Source organism: Scomber scombrus, chromosome 11 (assembly GCF_963691925.1).
Source record: "Scomber scombrus chromosome 11, fScoSco1.1, whole genome shotgun sequence".
Taxonomy (NCBI): Eukaryota; Metazoa; Chordata; class Actinopteri; order Scombriformes; family Scombridae; genus Scomber; species Scomber scombrus.
The window spans coordinates 7,869,364-7,891,291 of record NC_084980.1 but is presented as its reverse complement, the minus strand read 5'-3'; the positions used below and the strand labels follow the sequence as shown (position 1 = coordinate 7,891,291).

Genomic DNA, 21,928 nt, shown 5'->3' with positions numbered 1-21,928 from the left:
TGACTCTGACAAAGTGTAGCTTGTCAGTCTGATGAGGATGAAAACAACTGTGCAAACACCTCCATTGATAACATGAACTATAAGATTACAAGCTCATTTGAATCTCTAATTTTCACCACATATTTTTTGTAGTAAAATGTGAAAATAATAACCTCTACAGCTTTCTGCACATTTGATAAATCATTATCACAATTGCTCAGTGAGTCAACAATTATTTTCACAACCCCACAAGGTGTTACAAGATGATTACCACCATGGTAAAAACAAAAGACCCAAATTCGGCTGAACAAACTTAATTTACTTTATTTATCTTAATATAATTTTTGGCTTTTTTGTTTAAAAAAAAAAACTCTTTTCAATTTAAACTGGGTGATAAAGTGTGCAAAGTATAAACTGCTTTGCGTTATGGGATCATAAGCAGAGAAGTAGTCAGTCCATCATAAAGCAGACTGATAAAAAAGTAGTCAAAGAGCAGCTACAGGTCACAACTCATATTTTTGAACACTATATTATGTGCATGACTGCATTTTTTATTATTTCATTGCGAACTTTTGACGTCACACATTTGTATCAAGAAGTAGATGAAAATTCAACTGAAGGTGCAACTAAACCTTAATAAGACTCATTAGGACTGCATGCATTTGATCAAGCTGATTGCTATGTATATTGTGTCTCATTCCTTCTTAGGACCAGTTATTATTACTAGATGCTGGATTTTGTTTAGTTCTGGATAATGGTTCTACACTCAGCTGGGTGTTTCATCATCTCAGGTCAACGAAGGCGTGCTGGCCTGACGAGACTACATCACTGGCAGGGCTTATCAATTCAAGAGGTTTATTGCAGGAAAACAATCTGTCTCAGTGTTTTATTCTGTTGTTCTGACAGTGGTAATTACAGCAATACAAAGAGACAACTGAGTCAGACACACTGGATGACACAGCAATATTGAAGGTACAAGACAAGCTAAAAATATTCTACTCAGAAATGTACAGATATTGTACTGTAACACACAACAAAAACATCTGTAAAAAAAAAAAGAAAAAAAAGAAAACAAATTCTAACTAGAGTTTGGTTGAATTTCTGCTGATTTCAGCCATGTTGGAGTCACTCCCAGTCTTCTTTGTAGTTGCATTTCTATAATGAAAAGGAACACAGAACAATAATAATAATAATAATAATGCATTTGTTTACATGAAAAAGCCAAAAATGTGATAATATATTTTCTATTTCACTCATAAAAGCAAATATCGCAACAATTCCTCAGTAAATCATTCTCAATGAAGATTGCTTACTTCTGCCCCTCAGCCTCCATGGCTGAATCAGGGAGTTCTCTTCTCCTGGTTTCAGGAAGTAGGAAGCAGAGAGCTCCACTGATTAGTGTAAGGCTGCTGAAGACTATGATGGGTATGGACCAGTGATATATGGCCAACATGTTGAGCAGTGGAGACAGCAACCCTGCCACTCTGAAAGATATGGAGCCTAAACCAACAGCTGTTTGCCTGAAAGAGTGGAGAGTTCACTTTAAAATATATACAGCATACATAAAGTACCACTCAATAGTTGGGATACACCTACTCATTCAAGGATTTTTCTTAATTTTTTAGAACAATACTGAGGACATCAAAACTATAAAAAAAAACAAATTTGAAATTATGTAGTAATAAAAAAAGTATGGAGCCCCCGAGGGGACAAGGAGGTCAAGAAAAAAAATCTGTACTTATCTCAGGATCCCGATTTAGCTATCTCGGGATCCCGAGATAACTAAGTCGGGATCCTGATCCCGAGATAAGTACAGATTTTTTCCCCCTGCTCTCCATGTCCCCTCAGGTGCTCCGTAGTGACGTCAATGTTCCTCCGGGTCAGTTTGGTATCATGGAAGACAAGAACAACAACAATGGAGCAGTTCATAGAGTTTTATTTCGAACTTGGCCTTAAATATAAAGATATTAAATCAGTACTTGACAGAAGGCACGGGTTTCTTATCAGTGATGGTGTTATCCCGATGGCTGCTGAACTGATCCGGAAGTACATTGACCTCGAAAAGTTATCTCAGGATCCCGAGATAGGTAAGTCGGGATCCCGAGATAACTTTTTGTTATCTCGGGATCCTGACTTAGTTATCTCAGGATCCTGAGATAACTGGCCTCTTTTTTTTCCCACCTTGTTTTTTTTTTTGTCCCCTCAGGGGCTCTGTAAAAAGGTGCCAAACCAAAAATAAACTTTTAAATAAAATTCCTCAAAGTAGTTACTGTTTGCCTTGATGACAGCTTTGCACACCGTTGGTAATATCTAAACCAGCTTCATGAGGCTGTCACATATAATAGGTTTAAATGAACAGGTGTGCTTTGTCAAAAGCTAATCAGTGGAACCTATTGCAGTCTTTATGTGTTTGAGAGGATCAGTTGTGTTGTCCCCAGGTAGTGCGGATCTACAGCAAACAGCCCTATTCAATTACTGTAGTAATCCATACTATGGCAAGAACTACTAGTCCATCATTACTTCAAGACATAAAGGTCAGTCTGTCTGGAAAATGTCAAGAACTTTTAAAGTTTCTTCAAGTGCATTCACAAGAACTATCAAATGCTATGATAAAAACGGGCCCTCATGAGGACTGCCCCAGGAAACCAGGAGTTATCTCTGCTGCAGAAGTTCATTCAAGTTACCAGCTTCAGAAATTGCCAATTAACAGCAATTCAGATTAGAGCCCACATCTGCCATAAGTGGGCTATTTGACCAAGAAGGAGAATGATGGAATGCTGCCCTCCACAATCACCTGACCTTAACCCAACTGAGATGGTTCAGGATGAGTTGGGCTGCAGAATGAAGGAAAAACAGCCACCAGGTGCTCAGCATATGTGGGAACTCTTTTAAGACTGTTGAAAAAGCTAGTTGATGACCTCATAAAGCTGAAGCTGCAAAGCTATCATAAAGCGAAAGGTGACTACTTTGAGGCATGTAAAATATATATCTATATCTAAAAGATAGGAAGGTTTAATACATAACTACATGTTTTATTTTACAGTTTTGATTATTTTCAGTTTTACAATGTTTAAAATAGTAAAAATAAAGAAAAATCCTTCAGTGAGTGGATGTATCCAAACTTTTGACCGGTAGGATATATAAAATACTTATAATAATGTATTTTGTATACATAAATACCAGTACCAGTCAAACTTGTAACTGGTACTTTATATAGAATACTTATAATTATGTATTTTGTATACCTAACAGAAGTGGGAAACAACTCCTGAATGTAGACCATAGATACGGAACCAGCCCAGTTCAAAAAGAACTTTCCTGTGGTTACCAGGGCCGTGATAACAACAGCGTTGTCTGGAATTAAATTCAAGCACAGTATATTAAACACCTGCCAGTCAAACGGACGTATCCTTGTGTACTGAATGTGAAGGACAGGTAATTCACCTTGAGGGAAAGCCAGGCTTAACAGGCAAACGAACCCGGCTGTGAGGAGGGTTGATATCAGTGATTTTTTTCTCCCCAATAACTCCAGGACCCAGATACAGAGGAGATGTGCTGGCAACTCTGTGATTCCAAACAGGAACTGAACCAGGAAGATGTTCAGACCAAACTTCCCCACATTCAGAACAAGGCAGAAGTAACCTAGATTTAATGAAGACCTTTATACCACAAAAACACAATTAGCAAAAAAATTGAATTCAATTCAAAATGACATTCCAAAATGTGCTTAACTTACCAGGCAAAACATATGATGAATAAATATTTCATCAGGACTACTGAGGAAAAAAACTCTTTGATTCCCCCACTCTGGACAGAACTTTCCTCAGTTACCTGAAGTAGAAATGTTACACAGGGGAAAACAATTATCCAAATATAGCTGCTGGCAGAGATTTTTCAATTAATACTGTGGTAATAGGGATGTGACGTGAGATTAAAATGTGACAAAATATGTCTCGCCAAGGTGAATGCTGTGTCGCGAAGCAGTATTCAGGGGGCGCCACGCCAAATAAACAACAACAACAAAAAGACGACCGGTTTTCTGTTTTTTTATAATGTAACCGTGTGGATCATTAACCCTGTTAGAGTGGCAGCTTGTACCTGCTGAGAAGATCTCACAGTCAGCAGTAAGAAATGGGGAGAGGTGCAGGGGTAGGTTGACCTCAGGTCTCTACACTGAAAGCATGATGGAGAAGGAGCTGGGAAATCTAGCACGGCTATGGTAGCCTAATGATGCAAAATGTAAAATCAGTCACACTACTAAATTAAAACCTAATTTATAATTATGTTGTTGTTGTATTTGTGTGACATGGGATTTGTGTAATTTACTTTAATTTCTGTGTTTTTTAAATTGGCAATATGTTATAATTTGATTCTTTATTTAATCTATATTTATATACTAGAATTGTATCTATTCTTCATACTTCATTTTAGGTATTTGTGATTGTATATAATTTTGGAATTTATGGTTGTTATTTCCATAAATACCAAAATTATCTACCTATAAAATATCTATCTAACCTTTTACAGTGCTTGCATATGATGATTCATACATTCCAAAATGGACTTACATTGTTTTGCATTTTGTGACTTTCAGTTAAATAAAGGACTATTATTCCAGTCATATATTTAGTCATTGAAGTGTTCTTAAAAATAGTGTTAAAATCGAATCTCGTCTCGTTCTCATGAACCCAATGTTGTGTATCGTTTCGTCTCGTGAGCTGAGTGTATCGTCACACCCCTATGTAGTAAGCAACTATTCTATGAATGAAACAGCAAACTCTAAAAAAGTACAGTCTGAGGTCAATCTCAGAATTTCTCTTAAATCATAATCAACTCAATAAAACACTTACCAGCAGGACTATAATTGATTTGTAAAACCTCATATAATCTCAAATAGTTTACATATTATATGTAAACTATAATATAGTTTACATATTATATGGCGACGTTAAGGCCACATCACCTCAGTAGCAGCACTGACTTTATATGCTGAGAAAGCCAATGATCAAGAGTTACCTTTTCTATGCTTTGAATACACTTGGAGTTGGGTCCTGCTTTCAAAACAGGATCATGATAATAATAAAAAAGCAACTTATATCAGTGGTGATCACTATTAACACAAGATCAACGTCATCTCAAAAAGGTAGAGGTATAAAACAAGGGTGGCCTATATTACAGCAACTCTTACTTCATGTGTACATTTTTGCACTTGCAGTTTTAACACTCTTTCACAGTTTTCAGCATGAATTGGAAAAGTATAAGCAACGGCTCTATCAAGACCAGGCTATCGAAAGCTGGTTTGTTTCTCAGTGATGCAGGGTTTAACTATTTAAACTGTAATTACTTTACATCATTGTGTTTCCCTTACATTTTTTAACAAGTATTTTCAAAACCATTGATATTATTTTTAAGGGCAAGAATTAAGCAGTTAACAACAAAAATGCGCTTGTGCAAAAGTCCACTTAGATTTATGGTAGGCAGATGCCTTCTACAGTATCCATTTACAGGGAGAGTAAATTCCTCTTATCACCTGCACTGGGCCTCTGGAAGATCCCTCAGCCTGGAATCTAGCACAAAGGCCTGTAACATCAAATCCTGCTTACATACTGATTAAAGAATAATTTGCTACGTTAGACAACAGACAGATAATGAAAGTCTCACCTGATCTAATCAAATTAAATTGAATCCGATTTACCTTGTTAAGCATATTCTCTTGGATTTTCTGTTTATTGATTGCTGCGACTTTACGTATCAACTTGTTTGCTTCTTCTATTCTTCCTTGCCCCAGCAACCACCTCGCAGATTCAGGAATCCACCTTCAGAGATGAATCACAATCCAAATGTCACAGTAACCCACAAACTGTCAGTGTGTCCTAGTTTTAATTAGAAACTGAGCTACCACCAAGGATTAAGTGGAGAACACACTGTAAGCAAACTGATGCAAAACCAGCGGGTAGGTGGGTTTCTTGTTATGTGAGGTAACACAATAGCTACATACCACTAAACTGGATTTGGTTGGAAAGGTATAGCCACAAAGTGTGTTAATAATACAAAATTGTTAATAGGGCTGGGTGTCATTTAAAAAAATATGATACCATTACCAATCCAAGTAGGGGAGAACAGGGTTGGTAGTCACACTTCTTACTTTCCTTTGAATTCCTCATAAACCATAAACTGAATAAATTCCCTTTTTTTTATTCTTTATTTTTTATTTCTTTATTTTCTGATTCTGTTCAAAAGATATGGGCCGTCAAATATGTCTTGTGCACTTGTGACAACCAACCCCACGATGGGGTTGGTAGTCACACACTATGGGGTTGGTTGTCCCTGTGTTATTTTAATGGGGAAAAATAAAATATGTATACAGTCTTAAAAAAAATTTAAAATGTTTAGTTTAATTAAAATACAACAACCGAATACATCCCCTGCACCAAGAGAACATAAACAGAAATAATCATTCTGTTAAGTGCCTTTTTTTTCCTTATATGACAATATTGTTCATTTTCACCTCTCTGACTGCTCTGAGCTTTACATCTGGAGGAGTCCGACCCTTGTATGTCTTCCTGACAAAGTTCCGGGTCATTTTGTTATCTTAAAAGAAAGAAAGAACTAGATATATCACACTTTATATGTATATACCAACATGTGACAACCAACCCCGAAGAGAATGTGACAAGCATCCCAAACTGGTATTTTTTGCTACCAGTAAAGCTACCAACCACATGTTTTGGCGTACCTAAGAAAAAAACCTACCTAACTATCGCTCTATCTTCATACTTTTTAATGGTAATAATTGTTTTATTATAAACTCATTTTGTAAAAGCCCAGAAGAGAAACAATGAAGAGTTGGATATTTACATTTTCACATGAAAAACACTAAACGTCCTCTCACCTCAATGTCAGTTTACTCCAGAAATGACCTCTGAAGTAACATCTCACCTAAATTCTGAAATGTTCAGTACCAAAACTTTTTAACAGCGCCCTCTAGGGCCCGAGATCTGATGAATGTGACAACCAACCCGTGTGACAACCAACCCCGTTCTCCCCTACCCTTAAAGTGATACTGATAACAATTGGGTACTTCATTGGATACCCATCAGGTGAATAGAAGCATTAAATTGCGACTTCACCACCACAGATGGGTTGTAGCTACTGTGGCATTGGGCCAATCACAGGTTGCATTAAATTGAAGAATGGTTGTGTTGATTGGCTGTGAGCATGTCCATACAAATAGTCATATTTTCTATCTCTGGGTACAAAAAAGATTGATTGCAGTTATCGTGTGGGAGACATTTAGAAACGACTTGTTATCAATTTATTTCGGTTGATACCTTAAAGGTATTGGGTACCGATACCAAGCCCTAATTGTCAATACTTTATCATGCAAAGAAAGGCAGTTTCATTTACATTACATACCATATGTATATGCATACAACCGCCTGTAATCCTGCCATGACAAACTGTGCTATTCTCCAGTCACGAATAAGATAGACCAGACCAGCCATGGCAGTCTGTCCAAGACCTCCAAACATCTGGCCCATGCAGGTGGCAAAGGACCTTTTAGTGACCCCAATCCATTCAGTAGCTACAAAGAGAATTTTAAATACCAAAATTACTGCAGAACAAGAACACAAAAAGTGTTTTCTTTCTTTCAATAGAGCATACAGATAAATGCAGGTTATGAACAGGACAATCCTTGCTTGTGGTAATGCCCTCAAAGATCAAATAAAGTAAATGTAGATAGGAATCATACCTAATACAACGGAATTCATCCTATATCCAGCAAGCGCAGATCCAACTATGAACTGTGACACTATGTACACATAGAAATTTGGAGACACACCAGCAACTACAGTGAATATTAGGAGGAGGACAGCTGGTATCTGAGTGGTTCTCTTTCGGCCGAACCTAAAGTTTAGAGAGTAGGTGACAGTCAGATGAAGGCTTTAAAGGTTTATAGTCCCTAATATTTCACATTTTACACTCACGATTCAGCTGTAGGTCCAAAGAAGACTGAACCAGCAAGTAAACCAGTCATGAAAGCTGTCTGTGCAACTCCAGCCATGTTTGACTTGTCACAGACGAGATCAAACTGCAAAACAAGAACTCACAAGATTAGTCGGGACGTCAAAGAAAGAAGAAAAAAATCATACATTATACTTAACCTACATCAGTGACTATGGTGGCCTCATACATCGTGTTGCCATACACCCATCCGTTCTGGCACCCTGTGGTCTCATTGAGTCCATATTCCCTGATGTCACTGATGTTCCAATCCACAGGCGCAAACATCCGACACCTGCTGAAGGTCCCATCCTCCTCCCGAGGCAGAGTCAGGTTCAGCTGCTCATGTGAGGTTAGGTTAGGATCAGCCTTGAGGACCCAGTTTGTGTTACAGTGCCGCTCAGGATCTGACTGGATAAAAAGAAAACTGCAGAAAAAAACAGGCAGTAAAAAATGTGGAACAGTTAACCCAACGAGGAGAAGCTTCTGGAACAATCCGAAGTCTCCGATAGTCCTCAAAATCGTTCCAAAATCCATTTTCACACAGCTCGTGTGTGAAACAAACACTCAGGCAGACTGATTTATTAAGCTTCAGGTGATAGAGTATATAAATGTTTGACCATCTGACTTAAGTCAGTAACCAAATGTCATTTCAGGGCCAAATATAAACCTTGGTTGACCTGGTTGTAATGGTTGACCTGCAAAAGAAAACAAATGTAGAAAATGGTATTAAAGGGTGCAGTGGGTGGGATTTAGAGCCATCTAGTGGTGATAATTTAGATTGTAACCAACTGAGAACTACTCCCCCCACCCTCCCTCCCCCCTTCCAAGTGTGTAGGAGAAACTAAGGGGGCTGTGAGAAACACAAAAGGCCCTCTCTAGACCCAGTGTTTGGTTTGTCCATTCTGGGCTACTGTAGAAAATTGACTATGAAACATGGCACTCCCAATGTAGATATATGGCTCATTCTAATGACAACATGATCCATATTTCCAGGTGATCATACACTAATGAAAACATGCTTGAATGAATATTATATTCCATTTCTGCCAAGTCCGTTTAGTGAGATCCCGCTAAATTCTACACACTGCACCTTTAAGACATTACATTTCAATGAAACATTGTCCTCACTGTTTAACTCCACCATGTGACTTTATTCAGCTACTAAAAATTATTTTGCATGTGTTGACATTTTCCAACAATGTATATAATTTGTAAAGGAATATCTTTTCACAAACTTTCCACTTCAAATTATGCATTTGTTGATGTATACATTTTTTGATTAAGCATATTTTAAAAATATATGTAATGATTTGTAAAAAAAAAAAAAAAAAAAAAAAAAATTAAACGAGAAATTTACTTGCCAATCATCTGATTAAATTAATGCTAATCAGTGGTGCCATAAAGAGGCAGAATGATGTGGTGTTCTAATGAGTAAACAATTAATGGAAAATAAATTTCAAAAATCTAGGTGACTCAGCACAAAACCTTTGATGATTAATCATTTACCACCAAAATCACACGCACACACACACACACACACAGTGAGAGATGTAACCTGTGCTGTCCGACTTTGCGAAATAATAAAAAGCTTTTTTTTCAATTCAAATAAACCTTGGGCAAGTTTCAGTGAGAAAAAAAACTGCATATCATGACATCAAAGCACAGAGTGTGTGATTGTGTAATTCCAAAATACGCACGTTAACACATCAATAAGGTGCCAATCGAATAAATCATTTGTGCATGATTAGTGATGCTCTGACAAAAGGCCAACAGTGGAAAAGTCTACGAAACAAATTAAATTCTGTGTACTTAAGAAGATGAGTCACCGATCAGGTTCGCCATCCATTTGCCTTAATCGCTATTTACAAGTAAAATGTTCCTTTTATCCAACATGTATACTTAAACAGTCAATGCATCTACATCATTACTTACAAACCTCATGATGTTTGTGTGACAGTGCATGGAGTTGCCATCATACGTACATTTACAACATCTTTTACATACACCATTTACATCAGTACCTGAACTAGGAGCTATATCGCAGCCCTTGCATGTGGTACAAAACAACCATACAGCTACACTGGGAGTGACGACAGTGACTTGTGGGTGAGTGTTTATAAAGCACAGAAACTACAGTAATGTCAAAACAACTTGCCTAGTCACAAAAAAATAAACTAAAGTAATAGCTGGCCTCTGGAAAATTCTAAAGGGTCAGTTCACCCAAAATACAAAAAAATAAACCCCAACTTAACTCTTGTAGTATTCAGCCATGCAGATAGTTTTGGTTTTATGTGTTGAAAATTTGAGATATCTGCTGCAATATAAGCTATCTGCAATATAAAGTGGTGAAATGAATTTCCTTTGTGCTCATAATGGCAATAAAAATTACATTTAACACGAGTACAGCAATGCTTCTTCATGCTCTTCTGCATCTTAGTAGCACAAAATACAGCTGAGGTTGATGGGAATGTTTTTGCAGGTGCGGACAAATTATATATGCATTTTTGTATTTAATTATTTTTTGAATAGTTCGGGATACCCAAATTGATTACAATTAAATCTGAGGGGAATTTGTGCATTAAATTCCACAGCAAAATTACCAAAAATGGCAACCTAATGGTGGCGCTAGAAAAAAAGTATAGAAGCATATCGAGCCACAGAATTAACGTGGCTTAAGTTTAGCAGTAATATTTCCTTCAAAACATATCGTCTCCTTTACTTTGAATATTCACAACACAGAATTTTGTGGACACAGGTTTGTAGATTATCCAGAGTAACAGAGCATCAATGCTAAAAGGAAATGTTAAGACTTCACAAATTTAATTTTCAATTAATCTGGGACCACTAAAAACAAAATTCCATTCACCTCAATTATACTAGTTTGGTTGCATGAATCTCTGACAGATGGGAATATAAAAAGCAAACCTATCAGCAACAGATTTCCTGCAATTTGGATGAACTGCCCCATTAAAGCAAATTTCACTTTGGTGGAATACTTTCAGATTTTGAGCATGCACATCTCCACAGAAGTTCATTAGCAGTCAGCCTGTGGCACGAGCTTCCCACGGGGCTCAAAACACTTCACCAGCATTAATGATAAATAGGTCTGATTACCTCTTAGAAGGTTCATCAGGACTAATTAAAAAAAAAAAAAAAGGTAATAACCAATTACCCATGTCTGTCTGTAGGTGTGTAAAGCATCACAAAGTCAACATGCTTGTGAGGAACAGTAAATTTTGAAGCTGCCTGTTTTGCTGGTCGACTCTTTATGAACTTCTTTTGAGGTACAAGCACAAAATGTAGTTTTATTCAACCCAAGAGAAATATTATAAAAACCAGAGGTCACATGCGGTCAACGGAAAAAACAACTATTGCATAGTATAAGAATATCAGGCAGGTCTCAATCTGTGAAAATAATCCTGTCTTTAAATACCTCTGACAAAGTGTCGCAACTGCAGTACTGGGACAGAGCAGTTACAGCTGATTTATGTGTATTTCTATGATTTCAGCAGTGCAATCAGAGCCTGAACTCTTTGGTTAAGTTTGGACAAAACCACCAGACACTGATACTATGGAGAAAAGAAGTCAGCGCACTGCCTCATACAAGAATCGGATAGTAAAAACCCATCTGAATTTACAAAGTTAACTAAACTATAACTATGGTTCAACTCTCTCTTGAGAGGGATTTTTCATAGATATGCGTACATAGAATATACCCAATAATCACAGATAGACTTAATTTTTCATCAATCGCACTGGTAAAATCTATAGTTAACTAACTATATAACTAAGGCTGAATTTTACACTTTTTTATTTCAGTGTAGAATAAAGTGCCATGTAAAGGTGGCACGACACTCTCGTGAGTTTTGTGGCACAGTTAATTAAAAAAAACAAGAAGAAAAAAAAGAAAAAAAAGGCAATCACTTCCAGTACTGGCAGGAGATGGTTTGGATTGTGCTTATGTATGAAGAGGAAGAAAACAATGAAGAAATAAAAGAAAAGAAAAATCAGGAGTTGATATAGTTGATTGCATCTCTTCTCCCATTTATAAGCGCACTGTAAACGTTTCAAGTGGGATTCCTGTGATGAACTGAGCCGCTTCTCGTTGTGGTCCTCGTGTGTCCTGCAGTAGTGTAGCACTCCTGCCAGCTTCCTGTGTCAGCTCCACCTCGTTCTCCTCTCGCACCTCCTCCTCCTCTCTTTGGCAGTAGTGGTTTCTTGGAATTGACTACAATGCAGCTGTGCAATACCTTTAGTTGCTGTCTATTGCTGCAAGCTCTGTTTGACTTAACTGATGCTGAGCTGCGCGAATCCAATGAGTTTAATGTCGTCAGGAATTTCAGACTCTTCCACGCCAGATGCCTAAACAAGAAAAGAAAAGACAAGAGAACAACATCATGATATGTACCATTTTATTCCAAATCTACTACAATTTTATTGTTTATTGTTTCATTTAATAAATGGTCTGTGTACTCACCAGTTTAAAGGTCACATTTTTGTTACTGTGAGGATCATCAACAATCTTTTGCAAATTGGCAGCAACTACAAAGCAGATTAAAAAAAGGAACAATGTCAGATGACAAGCTGATGTAAAAACAGATGACAAGACTTTTCCATGCTGGTGAAAACAGGAAATAACCTTAATGTATTCAGACAATGCTGCACCAGTAGTTTGTCACTATTTAGCACATTTACTACAGATCACATGTTAGGGCTGCACCCGCATCGAAATTTTCAAAGTTGGGTCGGAGTCGCCAGTTTTGGCTGAATATTCAACAATTAGGAGAAATGTGTTATTCTATCCTCTTCCCAGTTGAACATATGGTTCCAAACAAGTTTAGCCAAGCAGTCAGTTTATAGACTGTCATGATGTTATCCTGTATTGCTCTGTATACAATAACACAAAAAAAGAAACTTCTTGATTTTTGGTCATTAAACTCAAATACACATGTATAAATAAAGTAAATAATCATATGTCCTTGTTTTCTTTATCTCCCTTAGACACAGTGACAAACCAAAAATAAGTAGTTTCTGACCAAAAAGGTGTACGCTTATAACATCAACCATTTTTACAATAGTTTCAAATCATAGTTGTTTAAGGAAAAACTCTGTCAAATACAGTACCAGTCAACAGACACACGCTCCATTCACATGAATGAGAAAGTGTGTACAAACCTTTGACTGGTAATCTAAACGTAACATTTTTTTTTTAAACATTAACAGTTGTTCTATCCATTTTGTTCTGTTCCTGCTGATTTCACTGTAGAGAGGCTACAGACTCATTAGAGATGAGTAATCTATCACAGTGAACATGCAGAACTGTGTGTTTGTGAATGTTTTCACATCACAGTGAGATAAATGTAAACCAAATCAAATGATCTCAACAGCTGTGAATATCTCCTAATTCAGCGCTACAACTCTTACTTACCGATGACCAGGTCCCTCCCATCAACCAGACCAGCTGAGACCAGCTCCTGAGAAACTCCGTCAGCGGAGTCTGAGTGGGACACGTGGAGAGGAGAACATGAGATCGGCGTCTTTTTTTGCACATGAGAGAAGAGAAGGAAGCAGCTGACAGGTCTTACCTCTGCCGGGCATGAACTCAAATCTGATGTCATTGAGCTCTTTCTTGAGATTCCTCAGTCTCAGGACGAGACTGATGGGGATGCTGGCGTTGGCTGCGGCCGGATCCTGCAACAGCACAGCGTTGAAAACACCTTTTTCTCTGGTTTGCAATTTTATTTTACTGTCTTTCATATGTTGCTAACATGTTTTTTTTGTTTTTCTTACCTGAGCAGTGGGTGCATTTGAGGGGCTCACTGTCTGAGCCTGTGATGGAATGTCTTCTCCTGTTTGTCCCACATTGGCAGGGCTCTCCTGCGCCGGACCGGGTGGCTGCAGTTGACCTGATGCACCATCTGTTGGCTGGAAAATCTAAGAGGCGCGACATGCAAGTAAGTCAGCGGGTGTTTTCGTTTTTTCACGCGAATGGGTGAGAAGCAAAATACAAAGAGGACACACATAAGACAGTCATGCAGATTGCTCTGTAAGGGTATTATGATAAATCAAGATTTTCAGGTCATGTCCACCACAAATTGACTCACCTCCAGATTCTGGGACCCGTCCTTCACTCTGGGTGACTGCAGAATGGACATGACAGATTGTCAGGATTAAAAAACATGCAATTGTCCCTTTATTCCTCCCCACAATGTATGAGCTAAGACAGGAGTATGATAAGATTGAAGGAATTAGACACAAGGTAGGTACTTTAAAACACAGGACTTAACTGAAATTACAGTTAAGATGATAGGAGAGTAAAAACCGCACACCCAGACATGACGTGTAACATTAGCGTGAACACACACACTGGGAAATAATTCAAACAGGTGATCTTAGCAGATGTCCGGCTTAGGTCGGTTTTTTTTACGTCTTCTCTAAAAAGGCCAAATCAGTATCACATGTGTAGGTACCACTCTTCCTCAAACTGAGAGTGTATATTTAGACACACTGAGTCACTGTCATTTCACAATCACCTCTCATGTTTAGACACTTATTTTCTATGATAAATTGTGTGTAACACTCAAATTTACACTATTCTTGCTTAGATACTACAATATTTTTCACTATTTTTCATATTTATTTTTACTTAAGCAGCAATTTAAGATTTAATTACAACAAAGGCTATTTTTCTGAGCCAAACTGATCAAATGACTAAGAATAAGGTACTCTTTAGGAACCTGTTGTATCTGAGGTGAATCACCTTGACTAAGCTGAGTTGAAACTACACCAACACTGACTATGTTCACATGCACACTAATATTCCTCTGTTATTCTGAATATGATTCGGTAGTTATGTTAGCAGCATATTATGTTTGGATACTCTGCATTAGGCTTCATTCTGAAGGCGGTATTTTCTGATTAAGACATATTCTTCGGACGTATATACAGCGAATTCCGACTACAAGTTTCATTTTGGGGTTTTTACCTCAGTTTGTGACACACAGCTTCCTGCCTGTTTACAGTCAGCTCTACTGTGTTGTAAACAAACCAACTAGTTAACAGTCTGTAAGGCTGCGGTAGAGAAAAGCAAACATTTCTGAAGGAGGAACATAACTACTTTTAAACATTTTGTAAGACTGTGACAAACATATTTTGACGTGATTAACGAATTAGGCACAGCTGCATGTAAGCAGGAATATTAGTGGAATATGTATTTTGATTAGCCATGGAAACAGCTTAGTATAAATATTTTCTTTTTCAGAATTAAGGCAAAAGTCTGAATATTTTGTGCATATAAACATAAGTCACTAAATCAGAAGGCTTCAACAAAACCAAACTCCAGCACTGCTACAAAATGTTCAGATCAGAAATCCAACAGCACCATCTGCTGGCCGCAAGAATGCTTGAGCGTAACAATCGGCACAGAATAACGGTCTATAAACCAAACCCGATTGATAGTTCTTTGGGAGACACAGTCATGCAGAGTCTCACCCGCAGAGCTGCCACAGCGGCTCTGCCCTCCTCGCTCTCTTCATCCAGCTCATCATCGCTCCACTCCCAACCGCCGTCTTCCGTCTTGTGGAGGCGACCGCTGGAGCCCGGAACACGCCGCACCTACGAAGACAAAAAAAACCCCAACATGTTTCTTGGTTAATCCTCAGGGTTGCAGGGGGATATACTAATGTACATTCACATTGATTAATAAAGGGTGTCAAACCTTTTTTGATCGCTCTGTTATTGTTGGACCTTTCTGTAGGAGCCTCTCCTGCAAGTACTCGTTGTTCTGTAAGAGAAAGAGACAATCATTTCTTACATTACAGGGTCAACAAAAATCCTCTTTAAAACGTGTTAAATATTTTTAATATTTAATCTTTTTAATAATAGCAACAATGGCTTACCTTGGCTTTTGTGAAGAATTTGTGCTTAAGCAACTCAGCCGCAGTTGGCCTAAAAAGGAAAAAAAAAGACACAATGCTCTTCACTGTATTCATAAAAAAATCAAATCTAATGAAAAGCAAAAGCAAAAGCAATAAAAAAAAGAACACAACCTAAATCTGGCTTAAAGTAATCACGCCACCATTACAAAGAGGCTATAGGAGCTGACCTTTTTTCTGGATCTTTCTGTAAACACAGGGTGATCATCTTCCTGAAGGACTTGCCATATTTCTTCACCATTTCTTTGTCCGTGATGCCCGTCTCCAGACAGGGAGGGTCGTTCTGCAATGTCAGCATCAGCACCTAGAAAACACACGCAGATCGGCTTCAGTCAGTAAAATAACAGGAGATAGATACCTAGAAAAACCACAACTTTCAGAGAATCTGTTCCAATTACATACAGATACCGTTAAGCGCACACATAGCTACCTTCATGGGTGGGTATTTGTGATATGGTGCAGCTCCGGTGGCCAGTTCGATGGCTGTTATCCCAAAACTCCAGATGTCGGCTTTGAAGTCATAGCCGCGGACCTGCGGATTAAAAAAAAACAACACAACCAAGTGAGCAAAGTGCTAACAGAGGGAGGGAAAAGACACCATGTCTATCTCCACTGTCTACAAAACAAGCCACAAGCCTCCCACCTGCTCCATGACCTCTGGGGCCATCCAGCACGGTGTCCCCACAAACGTCTTCCGAACCTTGTTCCTCGTCATGTCTCCTCCTGCTGCTAGGAAGGCACTCACACCAAAATCTAGAGGAGCAGCGCGCGTGTGTGTGTGTGTGTGTGTGTAAGTGCAATTGTGTAAGACAGAGTGAGAGAAAACAAAGAAAAGATGATTCAATTAGCTTAAAAAAATAAATCTTCAAGCAATATCCAACTTCTGTTTTACATCTTTTGGGAATTAAAACCATCACAAGATGTTAAACCCTTCCCGTCATGTCAGAGATGTTAGAAGATGAAGAGGAAACAAAAACACTGTACCAGCAATCTGCACGGAGCCATCGTCTCCGAGAAGAATATTTCCAGCCTTTAGATCCCTGCGCGTGAAGAGAAGACCGATTAAAAAACGAGACGTAGAATTAAAACACAACAAGTCTGTGACTGCACCAACAAGAGGAGGAGTGTCTAATCTGAATGCTGGCTCTGCAAATGAACAAAACACACAAGAAACAAGTTAAGGCTGCACCTTTGATCTGCTTCATCTTAATCCGCCTGATTTCTTATTGGAGTACGAGAAAGGGAGTGATCTGCTCTCAAAATGCCCTCCTTTCGCTTTCTGATTAGGTTTAAGTGAGTTAGCCGCAGCATCTGAGTTCAATCAGCCACCGCTCTCCCCACTCACTGAAACGGTAACCCCTGATAGGATCTATTCACTCTCAAATCATGATTATTCTGTTGGACTTAAATCCTGATCATCAAAAATCAATCCATCTTTCAACCTTTTTTTTTTTTTTAAGTCAGTCATGCAACTAAAGAAACCCCTGTTTGTAAGAGATGGGCATGAATGGGAGTCTGTTAATTCTTGTCATACAACAAGGCGGAGAGGGTATAGAGAGGCCTTTCAGTGGTGGTTCACAGTGTTCTAAGGAGGGACTTTTATGTAAAACAAACCTCCTCAATTATGCATTTTCAGTGTATTAAATATTAAAGGAGCCAGGTTTGGTTCAAACTGCACGCTCATGTACAGAGATGAAAGGCTCAGTGTCAGAGTGAGCTAACACAGGAGCGGATGACGAGGCGTACTGGCGACCAGGTCTCATGCCCGGCGTGCAGTGATAACACTCGTCACAGTTACTCTATCGCCGAGTCTCACCGATGAATCTGTCCGTTTTTGTGAAGGTACTCCAGCCCCTCCAACACTTCCTTCAGGATGGAGGCGATGCTGGCCTCGTCCAACACGCCGCTCTTGTGCTCGCCGCGAGAGATGGTATGCTTGATGATGTCCAACACTGAGCCTGATAGAGAGAGAGAGAGAGAGAGAGACAGAGAGAGAGGCTTGTCACAAGACATGTTGACTACACATAGCGGGAAAGTAATTATAGGCACACATTGAGTGACATTTGGTAAAGGTTTTGTATTGTAAACAAAAGACAGCAGAGTTGTGTCCACCTCCATAAATAAACAAAACCCAGTTTGCCAGAAGTGAGCAGAGCGCAGCAGCACCAGTCCTCCCAAACCTCTGGAAGAGTGCATGAATGATATCTGGCTATATTTATACATTATGTTTTTATGTTGTTGTTTTCTGTTTGTCTATGAATGAATTCGTAGCTGTTAGTGAAAAAAAAATCCTGCCTTACCAAGTTGAGCTGACACAATAATAAAAAGTAAGAAATAAGCTTTATCAAACTGTTTTAAATCCTTCAGGAACAACTTTTCAGGGCTTCACTTTGCCTGCACTGAGGAAATGCTTCTAGACAGAGAAGGCCGGCTTTACACTCAGATTTTAAGGGATTAGTTTGAAAGTTTTTGGGAGTCCTGTTTTCCACTGTGAGGCTGCCAGGCAACCAGTGGAAACTTCAGGACGTTGCTGGGTACGGAAAAAGAAACCCATTTGTTTTCTTTTGCAGAATAAACAAAGTAGGTAATAGCGTGTTAATTAATGAGTTTTAGAGGTGGCTGGCAGCCTGATATCTTTACCGTTGGGAAGGAGCCAGGCTAGCTGGTTCCTACTGTTTCCAGTCTTCATGCTAAGTTAAACTAACCCTCTGTTGGCTGGAGTTTAAGATTAATGTAGAGACATGAGAGTGGTATGAATCATTACATTAGCACTAATTATAAACAGGTCTAATGATATAGTTCAAACTGATGCATACTGTGTAGTCAGTTCCTGTTTTTTAACCTTCTTTTTTTTAAGTGTTTGAGGGGGAACAATGCACAACCTAATATTGTGCCAGCACATGTCAGCTGGCCTCCTGAGGACTTAATCCAAACATTCAGTCAAAGTGCAAACCTGAGCTTATTTGAGATAAAAATAGAGAGCTATGAAAAAGAAAGTCAAAGTCAAAGTCGTGGTATAGATAAGCTAACCAGGAAAAAGTCGAGTCAGAAGCTAAGTTTTTTGCAGCACTTACCACCACTGAGCAGCTTCATCACCAGCCACAGTTCATCCTTCACCACAAAGGAAGTGTAATAAGACACAATGTTGGGATGGTGGCACTGGCTCATAGCTTGGATCTCTTTCTGCAAAGAAAAAAAGTTTGGAATAAAAAGGTCACAAAAGGAGCAGACACTCTGAAGCTGAGACAGTTCATGCTTTATCTTAACTGGGATTAATTATTCTTCATCTTTTGTTTTGAACTTCGTTCAATTAAATTTTGAAAGTTGGCTTGAATAACACACCCTGACATCTCTCTTCCTGCAATGTAAAAACACATCCTGTTAAAATGGCTCAATCTTAACTGAGAAGTACACAGGGCCTCTGACTAGAGACAGTGGAGTAACCTGGGTTACATCACTACTGAGCTACCAAGCCAAGACATTTTTAACTTACAAGACAGACAGGTGAATTCAGGGCACTGATGCATTACATAAGCCCTGGATAGGTGGAATCCTGGAAGATTAGGGCAATGAAGTTATATATTCACAACAATTGGCCTCCGATTGTTGATATTTGACAGCGCTTGAAAAGTAAAATAACTATCCTAGATCAGTGTCCAGCTGGTGTTTATCAAATGTGACCTGCAGTGTAGCAGTGAGTTTCATTCCTCACATAATCTGATTGTGACTAATTGAACTGTTGGTACTTTTCGTAACCTGTAAAAAAATAAATGTTTTTTTCCTCCTGGCGTTGCAAAGTGTTGCTGCAAAGTTTGCACGCCCACTGAAGAAACAGCCGGCAAAACTTTACTGGGACTTTCTGTTGCATTTGCATTTCAATGTGACTCAGAGATGAAGGGTGTGTGTGTAGGAGGCAGATTTTACACTTATCTCAACTGAGTGTGTTGCAGTTGTGTCACATTCATTCATTAACCTTAAGATATTGTGAAATATTGTTACTATATCACCTGTTCACATTTCATTTATCTTCAAGATTTGACTCAACTCTCATGGTTGTTGCAGCATCAAGATTCTGATCTTACCCGATTGATCTGACACGACCAGCCCACTCCCATCAGACACACACACACACACATACACACTAACCAAGAAAATCTGAACTGCAGATGTTGTCCAACACATTGCTACAGTCTCTTACCAGCAGCTCATCCATGCTTGTTTGACATTTTTCCAGGTTGATGCGTTTTATGGCCACCTTCTCCTTTCTGGGGTTGCAATACGCTGCCTGGACCACTGCAGTGGCTCCGCTCCCTGAGAAGAATATGACAACAAGATATATAAAGTGAAACAATTCAAGAGGTTGTATTGACACATGCACAAGACAGCAAGACAGCAGATGGCAACATTGAAGGTTGTGAAATCTGGCTTCTTCGTGCCAGAATTCAAATGAGAGTGTATGATAAAATTAGTGAGAAGAGGAAGATAGAGAGAGATGAATGAAAGTATATACAAATATACATTATAATGCACATTGGTGCACAGGTGCGGTATTGCATATACATAGCAAACAGATAAATAAGTGTATTGCACATAAGTGATGGTTGATAAATACTGATAAAAATAGAAATATTAGGTAATGGGGAAGTGTGTGTCTGTGTGTTTAATGCCAATATAAGAGAAGAGGAAGACAGCTATGACATTAGATATGACAGCTCCACTACATTACATAGACTACAATGTGAAATTGAGTAACTTGGAATAAAAACTAGTGGGTAAGACAGAGGACAGTGTTTACAATACAGTTACACACAGCATCCATTCAAAATCTCACTGAATCATAAAAAACTGCATTGAGGTGCCACAACAGACCACCTCTCCTGCTCATAATCATCTGTCACGTTATCTGGACTGGTGTGAGCAGTGTATGCAACACTACAGGCCCTATACATCCAGATAAAGAGCACCACCCACTCCAAGCATCTGACTGCTCTTCACTGCACTGTCGGCGAACTTGTGAACTAGCCGCTTAGCTTCACGCTGACTTGCTAAGAAACTGCCTCTCACTTTAGCTCACCGGCTAGCAGAAACGGTTAACTCATTTGGCCTCGTCACAAGAAACACTCCGCTGAGCTGTTCACCTTCCTGCAGTGAAGCCAATGGGTTAAAACTGGCCTTCTGCTACGCTGGTTGACTGGTGGCGGTTGGCAGCCAGGATGCTAACATTAGCACGCTAAGCTAAAGACTCACCGATCACCTCATGGAGAACATAATCGTCCCTGTCGATTGACCAAGGTAGAGAGGACTGCTCGTCTGCCATGGCGTCGTCGTTTTGAGCGTTGTTAAAACACTGCGTCTAAATAATAACAAAGACGTTGTCTGGGGATAATATCTTTGGGGTTACTCCATTCGGCTCCTGCTGCTGCTGTTCCGCTGACAACTTCTGCCGCTCCTGTCAACACACAACTTTACGCGCGACTGACGCGTCGTGTTACGTACGACCTCAGGAGGTGGAACTAACATCTCGCCATCTTGAGTGTGGCAAAGTCTGCTGAACGTCTGTGAATCAGAAACACTGGAAAACAGACAGCATACTGCGGTAGTCCATAATTATTAGTAATATATTGCCGGCCATGTCATTTAAAAAAAAAAGTATTTTAGTCTTTACAAAATGTGTATTTAATATGTTATTCTGGAAATAATAATAAAATGGTGTTCAGTATACCCAGTAGAGGGCGCTAATGTATCTACTAAGCGTTAGCTCTATGGGGGTTGTTTTTTTTTTGGTTACACACCTTTTTGCTTTCGTGTTGAATGAAAAACCTGTTCTGGAGACAACACAAGAACAGCAGCAACGCGGAAGAGACAGATCATTCCCTCAAGCCAAAGTAACAATACTATACTACACTATAAAACTAATAATAAAAGTACAATAGCAATACAAGTGAAACTACTCATGCAAAATGACCTCTGTCAGTGTTATAATAATAATAAGAGTAGTGATAATAATA

The 21,928-nt window shown here is 38.9% G+C and overlaps 2 protein-coding genes across 3 annotated transcripts; both read right to left on the bottom strand.

The window, feature by feature from the left end:
- Positions 1-909: 909 nt before the first annotated feature.
- LOC133990890 (solute carrier family 22 member 13-like) lies at positions 910-8,520 on the bottom strand. Its single transcript, XM_062429308.1, has 10 exons — positions 8,149-8,520; positions 7,968-8,071; positions 7,733-7,887; positions 7,396-7,564; positions 5,675-5,795; positions 3,716-3,810; positions 3,424-3,638; positions 3,225-3,333; positions 1,293-1,499; positions 910-1,134 (listed from the first exon to the last, which is right to left on the bottom strand). The coding sequence occupies exons 1-10, from the start codon at positions 8,518-8,520 to the stop codon at positions 1,062-1,064; spliced, it is 1,620 nt and encodes a 539-aa protein (XP_062285292.1). The 3' UTR covers positions 910-1,061.
- Positions 8,521-9,302: 782 nt separating this feature from the next.
- LOC133990624 (serine/threonine-protein kinase OSR1-like) lies at positions 9,303-21,354 on the bottom strand. 2 transcript variants are annotated; one of them, XM_062428992.1, is made up of 17 exons: positions 21,168-21,354; positions 20,119-20,231; positions 18,995-19,103; positions 17,737-17,878; positions 16,905-16,960; positions 16,564-16,673; positions 16,351-16,452; positions 16,091-16,224; positions 15,885-15,933; positions 15,704-15,769; positions 15,478-15,600; positions 14,091-14,126; positions 13,777-13,920; positions 13,572-13,677; positions 13,415-13,483; positions 12,464-12,528; positions 9,303-12,348 (listed from the first exon to the last, which is right to left on the bottom strand). In XM_062428992.1, exons 1-17 carry the CDS (start codon positions 21,235-21,237, stop codon positions 12,274-12,276), a joined length of 1,569 nt encoding a protein of 522 aa, XP_062284976.1. In that variant the 5' UTR covers positions 21,238-21,354; the 3' UTR covers positions 9,303-12,273. The 2 variants fall into 2 exon arrangements, with proteins under 2 accessions (XP_062284976.1, XP_062284978.1); XM_062428994.1 differs by lacking the exon at positions 14,091-14,126.
- Positions 21,355-21,928: the final 574 nt, after the last annotated feature.

What these genes read in the sequence shown, in the direction of transcription:
- LOC133990890 (XM_062429308.1), bottom strand. Translation starts at nt 8,520, where the DNA reads ATGGATTTTGGAACGATTTTGAGGACTATCGGAGACTTCGGATTGTTC. An exon ending in GTTGTATGCATATACATATG is followed by an intron (nt 5,796 to 7,395) that starts GTATGTAATGTA and finishes TCATCTCTGAAG; the next exon opens with GTGGATTCCTGAATCTGCGA. An exon ending in TTGTTTCCCACTTCTGTTAG is followed by an intron (nt 1,500 to 3,224) that starts GTATACAAAATA and finishes CCACTCTTTCAG; the next exon opens with GCAAACAGCTGTTGGTTTAG.
- LOC133990624 (XM_062428992.1), bottom strand. Translation starts at nt 21,237, where the DNA reads ATGGCAGACGAGCAGTCCTCTCTACCTTGGTCAATCGACAGGGACGAT. An exon ending in TGTTCTCCATGAGGTGATCG is followed by an intron (nt 20,232 to 21,167) that starts GTGAGTCTTTAG and finishes TATTCTTCTCAG; the next exon opens with GGAGCGGAGCCACTGCAGTG. An exon ending in AATTCTTCACAAAAGCCAAG is followed by an intron (nt 15,770 to 15,884) that starts GTAAGCCATTGT and finishes TTTCTCTTACAG; the next exon opens with AACAACGAGTACTTGCAGGA.